The 13630-nt window shown below is 38.1% G+C and overlaps 1 protein-coding gene across 3 annotated transcripts in view; it reads right to left on the bottom strand.

Moving 5' to 3' along the window:
- GRIA3 (glutamate ionotropic receptor AMPA type subunit 3) overlaps window positions 1-13630 on the bottom strand; it is a 459549-nt gene that overhangs the window by 26882 nt on the left and 419037 nt on the right. For 2 of the 3 annotated variants that reach the window (XM_063937238.1, XM_063937240.1), the window contains exons 13-14: window positions 1385-1632; window positions 352-466 (exon numbers count right to left, since the gene is read on the bottom strand). In XM_063937238.1, coding sequence (XP_063793308.1) covers window positions 352-466; window positions 1385-1632 — 363 coding nt within the window. The remainder of the gene's footprint in view (window positions 1-351; window positions 467-1384; window positions 1633-13630) is intronic. The other variant, XM_063937239.1, reaches the window with a different exon arrangement.

Raw genomic sequence — 13630 nt, 5'->3', positions numbered from 1 at the left:
AGGGTGCTTTTCCTCAATAAACCTTAGTATAATAGCATTTTGCTCAGTCACAACACATAACCTTCTGCCTACAAGTTATTTTCTTTGTGTAAAATATAGACCTTTGATAAATACTTTTTTAACATTCACCTTGCACTTTTTCTGAACCATTTCTGAGTGGAAAAGGCATCTAGAGGTACCAACCATCCTCATAAACTTATTTAAATTCCACATTTACTGTGAAAATAATGGACTTATCGCTCCATTAGTTAGTTTGTTAACATTTGGACTTGTTTTTGTTTTTTACCGAAATAACAGTCTTGCCGATTACTCTTGACTAAGGTACCCGATTGTGGTGACATTGAGGCTGACCTTGGAGTCACCTCCCCCGCTGCCGCATTCTCCTTTGTCGTACCACCATTTGTTTTTCAATTTGTCCAAGAGTCCTTGCTCATTCAGTTTTAATACTGCCAGGTTAACAGCATTTCTTGAAACGATAAAACATAACTCGTAAGAAAATGTACAAAAGGCTTTTAGGAATAGAGTTGTGCGAATGTCTTTAAGTATGCTTTGAAAATTCCTATTCAATTTCATTTTTCCATAATGCAATTATTATTAAAAAAAAAAATTTTTGCAATATTTTCAGTGCTCAACAAATTTCGGTAATATACTTTATAAGCTGCAAAGTTTTTGCCAGATTATGGTGAAATTTTGGGTCATAAGTTTAAGAAAAAAATAATTACTGTAAGCACAAAAAATGGCCTAATGCCACCAGACAGTTTTCAGTAATATGTAATGCATACTAACTTTGATTATTCTATCAATTCATTTTTTTATTAGTAAAAAACACTTGAATTTCATAAAATTCAGCGAAAAATCGCACATCTCTACTGAGAAAATTTAAATAAGTAAGAAAGGAGTCCAAAAGGACAAATTGTCTAGAGTTTCACATAACTATAAAATTAATTACTGCAAATACAGTACTAGCTTGAATATATTTAGGTGGCTTGTGCTGAGGGAGGGGTATATTAAACATAAACTAGGAATATGCAAGATGGGAGTGAATAAACCATCTTTCAGGAATTAAACATAAACACCATATCATGCAATTAACATTCAGCACACATGGCAATTGAATGTGATTTTTGATAATTAGATTAAAAAAGCCACTGAAATGTAAAATAAGACAAAAAAGGAAACTAAAATACAGAAAATACAAACACACAAAAAATTTAAATGAAAAACAAAAAAATAGAAAAGGAGATTGTACCATTTACCATCCTGTAATGTTAAAAGTGTAAACCATGTTACCTCAAACATCCACAAGAAAGTAAAGAAAAACACAACACATCAGGGAAGGTGGAATACTATAACAACACAGATATTGTTATATTATTCCACCCACCTTAATGCTGAGCCTTTTGGGGTTGCCACTCCATATCCTTTGGAGTCCAAGTTTCCTCCGACTTTCATGGTATCACATGGCTTTCTCTGCTCGATGTATTCATTCATTGTAGATTCCAGCAGGAAGGCAAACTTTCCTTTAGACTTCCGAACACGAGCTACACCATCATCTGTAGTTTTGGTAAACACAGAGGGCTCTGCTGACTTCATATATGACCACATCTTCTCATAGACTGCTATCTTCGATCGCTGGCAGTGAAAAGGTAAAAATAAAGGAATAAATTATTTTGAGGGGAGTTTTTTCTACTTATATTACCATACTCTCTAGAATTTATTAAGCTGTGTTAATAAATTAACAAAGTTTTGCATAAGAATCCATCTAATATGTAACATAGAAATATTGAATTTGATGGCAAATAAGAACTACTTGGCCCATCTACCATAGTCTAGCCATGTATATGTTCTTATGCCAAAAAGTTACAACTCCTTTTGAAGTTGGTCAAATTTGTTAAGCTGAACAATTGCATGTTTGGGATGGGAACTACTTTATGTACCTCACAAGTAGAGAGGAAAGTCTTTTAGGCAGCCTACTATTTTTCCCGTTAATTATGCTTGATCATTTAGGGGCATATTTTTTCCTTATTACAGTGTGCCCCCGAAAATAAAGATTCATAATCATTTCAATCCCCCCCTTCAAAAAAACCCAGCATAAAGTAGCAGAAAATAGAAGATGGTATTAGCTGCCAGGGTCAAGCTCCAGAATGCGGGTAACTCTTTAGCAGCTGCTTTTCTAGTTGGAAATGGAGGGACTGAAGCAAATATTGGAGAGTCTGCTGTAGTCCTTCCTTGCTACATTCAGGGAGACATAATATTTGCAAAAAAACAACCAAAAATGTGGGACTGCAGACAAAACATGAGAGAATAGCGGCAGTAGTGAGTAATAAAAGAGCATACAGTCAAAATGAACAAGTGCATATATTTTCCCTACAGTTAATAAGTGCTTGTTTTAATCCCCACTATGGATATTTATTTTTATTTCTAAATGGGCGGCACAATTAAAGATTATAGAGAAAGTAGGTGAGGTAAATTATACCTCTAACAACCAAGGAAAAGAAAGTCAAAACAGATGTATCACTTAAACTCTGTATTAAATCCTGAAGAATAGACTTTACACATTAGTCCTTAATTTCCAAACATTCAAAATAATTCATTTCTGGAGTACAAAAGTATGATGCCAAGAGTTTCTCAATTGGAGTGGGACAAATGCCAGTGAATCAGCATGACATTGTTACTGAACCAGAGGATAAAGTTGATCCAAATCACTGTTGAATACCTAAGGCTAAATAAATAAAAATGTGTTGCAGTTAGGAATGACTGAAAAGCCACATAGTGATTAGTCAAGCCCCTTAGTCCTTATCTCAGAAGGGAGCTTACACTTCTGGAATGTTTTTAGGAAATGTAAGAGTCTAGTACCCCATCACTCTGGATTGAATAAAAAGGTAGTGGCAAGGGCCATCAACAGATAAACCAAAAGAAAAGAAGACCCTCTCTACAATGGAGGATGTTTTACTACTTTCCTTTTGGATTACCAGGTGTGCCAGTCACATTTAAGAGAATTATAGATATTATTATTATTATTATTATTATTATTATTATTTTGTTGTTGTTGTTGTTGTTGTTGTTATTATGAAGAAGAAGAAGAATGATATTTATATAGCACTTTTCTCCCAATATGACTCAAAGTTCTTGATATTAGCATTCACAGCAAAAAATACAAAATAAGCTTAACAGAAACGAGATCTAAGCATTTGGGATGTACTGTATTTTTTTAGGACCTAAAGGGACATAAACAGATAAGTCTGTTTTTGAAGGATTCTAGAGTGAAAGCCTTCAGAAAATATTCTACCTGGCTGAATGATGTATTCTTCCACAGTTCTTACTGCCAGCCATATTACCTAAGGTACAAGCAGTGTCTTACCTCGTTCACACTGAAGCCCTGGCTCCAACCCGCATCCAATCCGGGATACTAAACACAGGTTGGAGCTTGGCTTTATCTATACCTTCCCTTTCACAACATGCTGGGACCCAGGTCATTGGCGCTCACACAGGACACTTGGAGATGCCATCATCTCTAAGCACTTCTGAGCCAGCCATTTGGCTTCCTTTTATGTATGTAGCGGGTCATCAATCACCTGCATCTGCCTTTCACAAGCCAGTGTGGCACTGGTCACAGCTTTGTGAATGAGTAAAACCAGGTCTTGCATACTGACTCTGAACTTGGCCATAACTAGGGTTAATCCTGGACCGATCCCAGGTTGGACCTGGGATGCGAGACCAGGGTTGACCTTTTCACAGACAGCTAGAACCCGGGTCTCACCAGGATGCCCTGGAAATAACCTGGGTAGAAGGGGTCATACTGTCCTAACATCAGTTGTAAGATGGCAGGGTTGGCAGAAACATGGTCAAACATTGAGGTGCGTAGGTGGGAATTATAATGGAAGATGTCATGCACATGTTATTTATAAAGAAAAATTAAAAAAGTATTGATAACTGACATATTATGATCTTTATAAGCTCTAAAAAAGTTTTTACTTCACTGTATTGACTGACACTAAAGGACAAGCAGTTCAAGAAAGTTATATATGAGGACGGTTCAATAAGTAAGGTAGCAAGACCTTTCATGTGTATAATGTTCTCTATTTCATTGTAATTATCCACCATGCCAGAGCAGGAAGACCACTGCTTCCCCTCATGGCCATTAGACTGCTCCTCATATCAGTCATAATGTCCCAACGTGAGTTGTAATATGCGAGGCTGGCAGAAACATTGTCAAGCATTGACGTGCATAGTATGATCAGAATTCTTCAGCTAAAGGGCACATCAGCAGCTGAAATTCATCTCCAACTTGTTGAGGTATACAATGATAACATAATGTTTCAGTTAGGTGCACTGTCTTTTATAACAGCTGGTCAGAAGTTCAAGATGATTAATGATATGGCCGACCAAGTGCATCCTACACAGATGGCATGGTCTGAATCAGGAGGACAGATACATTCGATTCAGTGATATTGCTGATGAAAATAACATCTCAGTGGGTACTGTGCAGAACATCATTCATGAGCAACTGGGTACAGTAAAAAGTGTTCACATTGGGTGTCTCCCATACACTTGATGCAGTACTATGAGTAAGAAGTGCAGCTCCTGCAGTATATCATTACGGGTGATAAAACATGGGTGCATCATGTGACTCCAGAGATTAAGAAACAACCATAACATAGAAACATGCATTGTCCCTGCCTTTAAAAGAACTCTATTCTACTCCATCAGCAAAGAATTAGAATTAGAAATTCTTTATTGTCATTGTAAATGAACAATGAGATTACAATCCAGGTCACCCAAATAGTTGCAATTCAGCCTTTTTGGTTAAAAGCAACAATTACCAATGCAAAAAAGCTATTCTTTAGTTGAGATATCCTAGCTTTGATGTACATAAACTGTCTTTTTCGATGAAAGGAAGGAAAAAATGTGGTTAGGATGGTAGCAATCCGGAAAAATGCTGTTTCCTTTAAGACAGCAGTTTTTAATATACAGATGGAGCCACGCCAATTGTGGTTCCGTCTGTGCCTGGGCGCGCCCGCCTAGGTGTGCCCATCGCAGCGCCTGGGCCGTGCACGCTTATGATGCATACACGCCCTATTCACTACAATGGGAGTGTCTCTGTGCACTCCCATAGCAGGGATAGTCACCAGATCACCTAGTCCCGCCGGAAGTGCACGTTTGCTATGAAGCAGCACTAGATAAGTGTGGCTCCATCTGTACATATCATCAAATGAATTCAATTCACTGCCTTTAATACCACATGCTCCAAAAGCTTAAAATCTCCCTTTGTGCTATCACCATACCAGACTGTAATGCAATACTTCAGAATGATTTCTATAACACATTTATAAAACCTAATCAAATTTTTGTTATATTAGCAGCTCTGAGTTTCCTAAGAAAAAATAGCCACTATTAAGCCTTCCTTGTCATAGGTGCTATATTAAAGACCATGTCAGGTCATCTGAAATAATAGTTTTATTCTTAGCGCCGCAGGGTTAAATTTTCTGAAATAATAATGCCTAATAATTTAAAATCTGTAACCCTCTCCACTACCAGATAGCTAGGGGTAACAAGTCCACATTGCATTCCCATCTAAAATCAATAATTATCTCTTTCATTTTGGCCAAATTGAAAACTAAATTATTTTTATCACTTAATTTAACTAACATATCCACCTCCTCATGATAGGCCTTTTAATCACCATCCAAGATGAGACCCACCACTGTCTCATCTGCTTGGGTAATGACACCGGGTTTACGGAAACTGGTATTGTCAGAGATATTCCAGATGTATTACCTACGGATGAGTGTTTATTACCTATGGATGAATATTCCACAACAATACGGAATATAGAAACTGATGTCCAAAGCATAAGGGAAGATACTAGCAGCAGGGGGCGGGACTTAGAAAGACTTATTACGTCAAAAAGTGCTAGTTGAGAGGAAGGAGGTATTAAATATGATGGGGGTGGTAATGGAGGGAGGAGATTAACAATAGGTAAGAGTAATTCTAGAAGGACACATCTAAATACAAATACAGAAAAGGTACCTTTAAAACAAACCATCAAGGGAAACACTAAGCTAAAATGTATGCTTGCTAATGCAAGAAGCCTATCAGGTAAAATGGGAGAATTGGAATGTCTTGTATCAAAATTCCAATACGATATTATAGGTATTACGGAAACATGGTGGGACGACTCTCACGACTGGGTTGAGTTCTTAGAGGGTTATTCTCTTTTTAGGAGGGATAGGGCTACCAAAAGGAGAGGAGGGATATGTATCTTCGTTAAACCATCTCTTAAACCATGCATAATAGATACTATCTACAAAGGGATTGGAGATAACGTGGAGTCACTATGGGTTGAGATCACAAGTGAGGGCACAGAAGCAAAGAAACTAGTCATTGGCACGTGTTACAAGCAACCGGATATCAGCATACATGAGGAGGAACAACTCTTACAGCAAATAGAAAAAGCAGTAGGAATGGGGGACATCCTAGTGTTAGGAGACTTTAACTGTCCTGATATAAACTGGAGGAACGATACGTGTTTAAAAACTAGGAGCAACAGGTTTTTAAATGCATTGAAGGATCAATTCCTGACTCAATTAGTCGAGGACCCAACTAGAGGTAAATCTATTCTGGACCTAGTTATTACCAATAATGTGGAAATTATATCAAACATTAAAGTTGGGGAGACCTTGGGAAACAGCGATCATTATACGATCACTTTTGACATCAGTTTCAAGAAAAACAGCTATAAGGGAGCAACTAAAACATTCAACTTTAGAAAAGCTAACTTCAATATGCTGAGATGGGCACTAAACGGCATTGACTGGGAAAAGTTGTTTAATGGCAAGGACACTTCGGAAATGTGGGATGCTTTAAAAGGGTTGCTTGAAAGCAATATTCACAAATTCATTCCAATGAGCAGTAGAGAGTAAAACCAATCCTAAAAAGTTTTATAAATATATAAACAGTAAAAGGTTGAAGAAGAAGAACGAAGATGAATTGGGATAATTGACAAACGATGACAAATTGAAAGCGGAAATATTGAACAATTTTTTTTTCGTCAGTATTCACCAGGGAGGATGCACAGGTGACAGTAGTGCTTAACGACAGTGACGGTAATGACTCTTGGCTAGATACCTGAGGAAGTAGTCCTGGAGAGGCTAAGCAAGATAAAGATTAATAAATCACCAGGCCCAGACGGTTTTCATCCTAGGGTTATTATGGAGCTTAGGACACAGCTAGCAAAACCCCTATACCTGATTTTCAATAGTTCAATTAGATCAGGCATGGTACCAAAGGATTGGCGCATAGCTGAGGTAGTGCCTTTATTTAAAAAGGGAGCTAAAAATAATCCTGGAAACTATAGACCAGTTAGTTTAACCTCTATAGTAGGTAAAATATTAGAAGGCATTTTGAGGGATAGCATAGAGGAGCACCTACAGGTATCTAAGTTTATTACTAAAAGTCAGCATGGGTTTGTAAGGAACAGATCATGTCAAACCAACTTAATTAGCTTCTACGAGGAAGTGAGCAAGAATCTTGACCATGGAAATGCAGTGGACGTGGTTTACTTAGATTTTGCAAAAGTTTTCGATACAGTGCCACATAGGAGACTGGTCCACAAATTAAGGGAACTAGGCCTAGGAAATACTATTTGCACATGGATAGGTAATTGGCTGGATAACAGGGTACAACAAGTAGTGGTCAATGGGATGTTCTCCTGCTGGGCACCTGTAGTCAGCAGAATACCACAAGGGTCCGTTCTTGGCCCACTGCTGTTCATTATATTTATCAATGATCTAGGAATAGGCCTGGAAAGCTCAGTGTCAATCTTTGCAGACGACACTAAACTGTGTAAGGTAATTAACTCAGAAACCGGTGTGGGGTCTTTACAGAATGACTTAGTTAAACTGGAATTATGGGCATCTAAATGGAAAATGAGGTTCAACATAGAAAAATGCAAAGTTATGCATTTTGGGACAAAAAACACACTTGCATCCTACACTCTTGATGGAGAAAATCTAGGGGTAACTTTGGTGGAAAAAGATTTGGGGGTGCTCATAGACCATAGGCTTAGTAACAGTACACAATGCCAAACTGCAGCAAAGAAGGCAAGTAAAGTGCTTGCGTGCATTAAACGGGGCATTGAGAAGAGGGATGAGGATGTAATTCTGCCGTTGTACAAATCATTGGTACGCCCACACCTGGAATATTGCGTTCAGTTCAGGGCCCCATATTACAAAAAGGATATCGGGGAACTAGAAAGAGTTCAAAGACGAGCTACTAAATTGATTAAAGGGTTAGAGACACTGGAATATGAGGAGAGGCTTACTAAATTAAACATGTATTCACTAGAAAAGAGGAGACTAAGAGGTGACATTATTAATATGTTCAAATATGTAAAGGGTCATTACAAGGAGTTAGCAGCGGATTTGTTTATTAAAAGAAGACTGTATAAGACGCGTGGGCACTCACTGAGGCTAGAAGAGAAAAAATTCCGTACACAGCGTAGGAAAGGGTTCTTCTCCGTAAGGGGAATAAAGATTTGGAACTCACTGCTGGAGAAGGTAGTAATAGTAGACTCTGTAATTGCATTTAAAAACGGATTGGACACATTTCTAACAGGAAAATGTATCAAGGGCTTTAGCATTTAACATATTGACATCAATATTCTGGGAGTGGTTAGAATCATTGTTGTAGATCGGTACTAAACCATTACTTCAGCTTGCACAGTATAATATGATCAGATTAACACAGAATACAGGTTGAACCCGATGGACATTTTGCCTCTTTTCAACCTCACTAACTATGTAACTATTTAACTATGATTAATCCGCAAATGTAATAATTAGATTTGTATCAGCCTGAGAAATACAATCATGGGTAAATAATGAAAATAGGAGGGGGCTCAAGACATATCCCTGGGGTCAAGAAGGTTAAGGTGATTTTGGGACAAGGGCATGCCTTTTGTTGATTTCCTCACCAAGGGAGATACTGTGAATGCTGACTGCTATTGTGACATACTGAGCTGGTTGTGGACCTGGGTTGCTACAAACAGGCAAAGTATTGCTGCACGATAATGTCAGGTCACACTCAGACAACCGCACATGTGAGTTGTTACAGTACTACCATTGGGATGTACTGGACCATCCCCCCTACATCCCTGACTTGGCACAGAGTGTTTTCCATCTCTTTGGACCATTGAAGAAGCACTTGGGTGGAAGGCAATTCACAACTGATGATGAAGTTCAGAAATCCATCATGTCCTGGGTTCAAGCACTTGACACTGATTACCTCAGTGCTGGTATAGATGTCTTGGTGTACCATTGGAACAAATGCCTAGACAATTATGGGGACTATGTGGAAAAATAATATGTTCCAAGGCCATACTATTGATTATACATGCTGTATATGTACAAGTTGAATATATTTATGCACTGAGGGGTCTTGTTACCTTATTTATTGAACCAGCTTTATATATCAACAAAACAAAACTTGTAAATAAGATCTCAATTAATTAAAATTAAATCTTGTTTTGGGATGCAAAATAATATTTACTGCATTACTTTCTACTGTTTTGGATTTAATGGCTTTATGCACGTGATTCCACTTGACTTCAAGGGGATATATATTATATTATATCTTCACACTTACAGTATTGGTTGATGTTATTACTGGATTGTTAGTGTTAACAGTGCAGTCTTATCAAGAAACCAGATGATAAGCATATTCCACAGTAAACAATGTTGTGGATCCCTTGCCATTACATGCCTATATTGGTAACATTTATAATTAAGACTTCCAGGTGCTATTCATTACAGACTGATTTAAGTAATGTAGAAAGTGCATAGGCATTTCTATAATGGGTGCAGTGCACACACTGGAACCATATATAATACTTACTACTTGGTGTGCCAGTGCAGGTATAAATCACGCATAAAATGGCTACTGCATCCATTTCTGAGTGATTTGCACATGCGGACTGGAGATGTCCCTGGGAACAAGGTGTGGGCGCCATGTTCCCAGAGACCTGCGCATGCGCAGTACACTCTGGCATTATGCCAGAGTCTACTTGCTGTCTTTGAGAAGAGGGTCAGCGACGGATGCTGCACACGGGTCCCGTCCTTTCTTAAAATGCCCCTAAGATGGTGCATGTTTTTGCCTATGCTCCTGCTTTGTAGATTTTACTGTCTTAAACAATTTGTTATAAGGTTTCTGAGTGATGAACATCTGAGTTTTTAAGAGTGATTCTATTTTTTTATTCATCCTATTTAGTTAGCACGTTTCACTTATGATTCTAATGCTGTTGTGTGGTTCACATCAATCATATTGACAGATAATTAACTTTGTTTTACTGTTTTATGCAGTAGAACTGCAAATGGCAATAGAGGAAAAGCAATGGAATAAACAAACCACATAGGGTCTAATTCAGACCTGATCGTAGCAACAACTTTGTTAGCAGATGGGTAAAACCATGGGGGTCATTCCGACCCGTTCGCACGCAGTGGTTCTTCGCTGCAGTGTGAATGGGTTGGAAATCCACATGCGCGGCGGATGCATTGCGCACGCACGTCGTTGCCTGACGATGATTGTTGCTGGGCAACAACGCCACCAGTGAGAAATGGGATCACAGCGGCGATCGCAAGAAGACGGACAGGCGGGAGGCATTCTGGGAAGGATACTTAATGTTTTCTAGGCGTGGTGAGTCCAACGCAGGCAGATCCAGGTGTTTGGAGGGCGGATGTCTGACGTCAGGACCGGGATCTTCATCGCTGGATTGATCACACAGTGTAAGTAACTCTTTCCCTGGTCTTCTTTTACAGGAAACTTTTTTTGCATAGCAGGGCTGCACAAGCGTTTGCAGCCCTGCTATGCAGAAATACACTTCCCCATAGGCGGCATCTAGTTGATCGCATGGGCAGCAAAAAGTTTCTACATGCGATCAACTCGGAATGACCCCCAAAGTTGCTGCTACGATCAGGTCTGAATTAGGGCCATAGTTCAGTTGTTCTCTGAAAATTCATATACTTTTGTAGTGGTCATTCACAGAGGATATGTAATGCTCACAAAAATAAGTAAAATAGTAGCATTAGATCCCTAGATTAAGCATTCTATTTAAAAACACTTCTTGGCATGGCATCACCATAGGTGCAGTCGAGCTTTGCGGAAGACCTATTATGTTTTAACAACATGTGAGCAGTGATCCTGGCTGCCTTACAAATTGTTCAGGACTTCCATAGTGTTTCCAGGTTCCTGATTAATAATTCCAAAACAGAAAAGTTATCATTTTATAGATACAATAGACTCATATGGGGTGGGCAGTTTTCCCTTTCAATGGGCTTCAACTCTATCAAATATCTTGGCTTGCACTTTCCATCCCCAGCATGTAAAATTTATGCAGCTAATTTCCTGCACTAATTTCCTGCACTGCAAGGTGATTTTCTCAAGTGATGACACCTTCCCCTCTCTTATCTGGGCTGTTGTCACCTAATTAATTTCAATTAATATCCCTTAAATACTCTATGCTCTCCAGTGCTCCCCTTTATACTAAAATTAGCTGATCTTCATTTAATAGTGTTGCTATGAGCAATTTTTGGGGGACAAATAAGCTCCTGCAAATCTTTCTCTTGAAACTCCAACAACCACCGGCCTTGGGTAGAGTTAATCTGCATTGCTTCAAGTATTATGCCCTTGCATTCAATTACAAATATGAGCTTGACTTGATAAGTGGGATATATATATATATATATATATATATATATGTATATATTTATACATGCACTAGCTGTTCTACCCACATGGGAGCTTCTGATTTTCATGGTTGTAAATATAAATGATTGTTAAAAATTTGGTAAATCTATAGAGCTGTTAATCTGAGATATCTTAATGTTAGTAAATAATAATCCAAGGTTCTTGGTGTTACCTGAGAAGCACCCATAGCAAATACGGGAAAAAGTGACAGGACCACATTGCACAGGTACTGAGCGTCCACTGCAGATGTATAGAAGGTTTCCTTTCTAAGTGACCCTTCAGTACCTTGGTTTCCGAATTTTTGTACAAGTTATCTCACCACAAGGCCACACTGATTGTTCATCAGAAAGCCTCGGTGTTATATTGAAGTTTCCATTATGCATGTATGAACAAGTTTTGTCGCATTATACTGTTTGTATAAACTACTGTACAGCTCAGCTGCTTGAGAGATACCCCTGATGAAGTCTTTTGTATAAGACGAAATGCATTGGGTTGTCTGTGTTGTGAAGCTATCTCCGAACCAACTATAAGGAGAAGGAGGAGATTGTTGTGATCCTTCAACATTTGTATTCAGCGTTAAGAGTCATACATCTTAAAGTGTGGAATAATATATCTCCTCTGTATTAATTTGAATATGTTTTTAATAAATGTTTTATGATGGAACATGTTATTATTTTTAAAAAAGTATTAATCAATTAGGGGTTGGAATAGTGGGAGTTGATGCGACCCCCTGGTGCCAATTCTTCTATTGTTGTATATATATATATATTTATACATGCACTAGCTGTTCTACCCACATGGGAGCTTCTGATTTTCATGGTTGTACATATAAATGATTGTTAAAAATTTGGTAAATCTATAGAGCTGTTAATCTGAGATATTTTAATGTTAGTAAATAATAATCCAAGGTTCTTGGTGTTACCTGAGAAGCACCCGTAGCAAATATGGGAAAAAGTGACAGGACAATTTTTGTAGTTTATTAAATTTTATACATTGGAGGTGCAATCCAAATTTTGATCCAATTGTCCATTTGGGCTTTATTATTCACACAACGCAAGTCACACATCAGTAATAATGTAATTATGTCAACACCCTTTTCATCCCATAAGGGGAGGTTTTTTAAAATTCTATTTACATAGTTTTTCTATTTCCCATCTGCAGAATATGTATGTTACATTTCATCTTCCAAACATATCGGGAAGTAAGAGCATTAGTGATGAGTCAGTGAGTGAAGGAGTGTGTGAGTGAGGGATTTCCCATTTTTGTAGTTTAATAAATTCTACACCATGGAGATGCAATCCAAATTTTGATTCGATTGTCCATTTGGGAATTATCATTTCTCGCAGTGCAAGCCATGCATCGGTAATGATGTCATTATGTCAACCCCCTTTTCATCCCCTTAGGAGACTTTATTAACATTCTAATTACATAGTTTTCCTATTTCCCACCTGAAGAACACTTATGTTAAATTTCATCTCAGTCAATGAGTGAGGGCTTTATGCATGTATTTATATTATATATATAGAAACAATAGTAAGTCAGTGCGCTGCTTCCTTTCAACTCCAAAAGCCGCAGGGATTCAAGATATTATATCTTGTTTGAAGATTACATTCTTTTTCCAAAGATTCCTCAATGGAGGGCTGCTCAGTTTCTACACACGCCACTGGGGTAGAGGCACAAAGAATCTGGACTCAATAAAGTTGAAACAAGCACCTCATAGTCTAATATTACCCATCAAGCCTAGACCACAAACAACGCTTTAGCAAGTATTCTTTGTACCAGATAGGTAAATCAGTTGAGCGTATCACAATTGTCTGTCTCGTGCTTCTCTCAAGATGATCTACAATCAATAAGAATAAGACGAACATCTCATGGTGCAGTAATTTCT

The sequence above is a fragment of the Pseudophryne corroboree genome, chromosome 8 (genome assembly GCF_028390025.1).
Source record: "Pseudophryne corroboree isolate aPseCor3 chromosome 8, aPseCor3.hap2, whole genome shotgun sequence".
Classification (NCBI taxonomy): domain Eukaryota; kingdom Metazoa; phylum Chordata; class Amphibia; order Anura; family Myobatrachidae; genus Pseudophryne; species Pseudophryne corroboree.
This window is presented reverse-complemented; position numbering and strand designations above follow the sequence as displayed.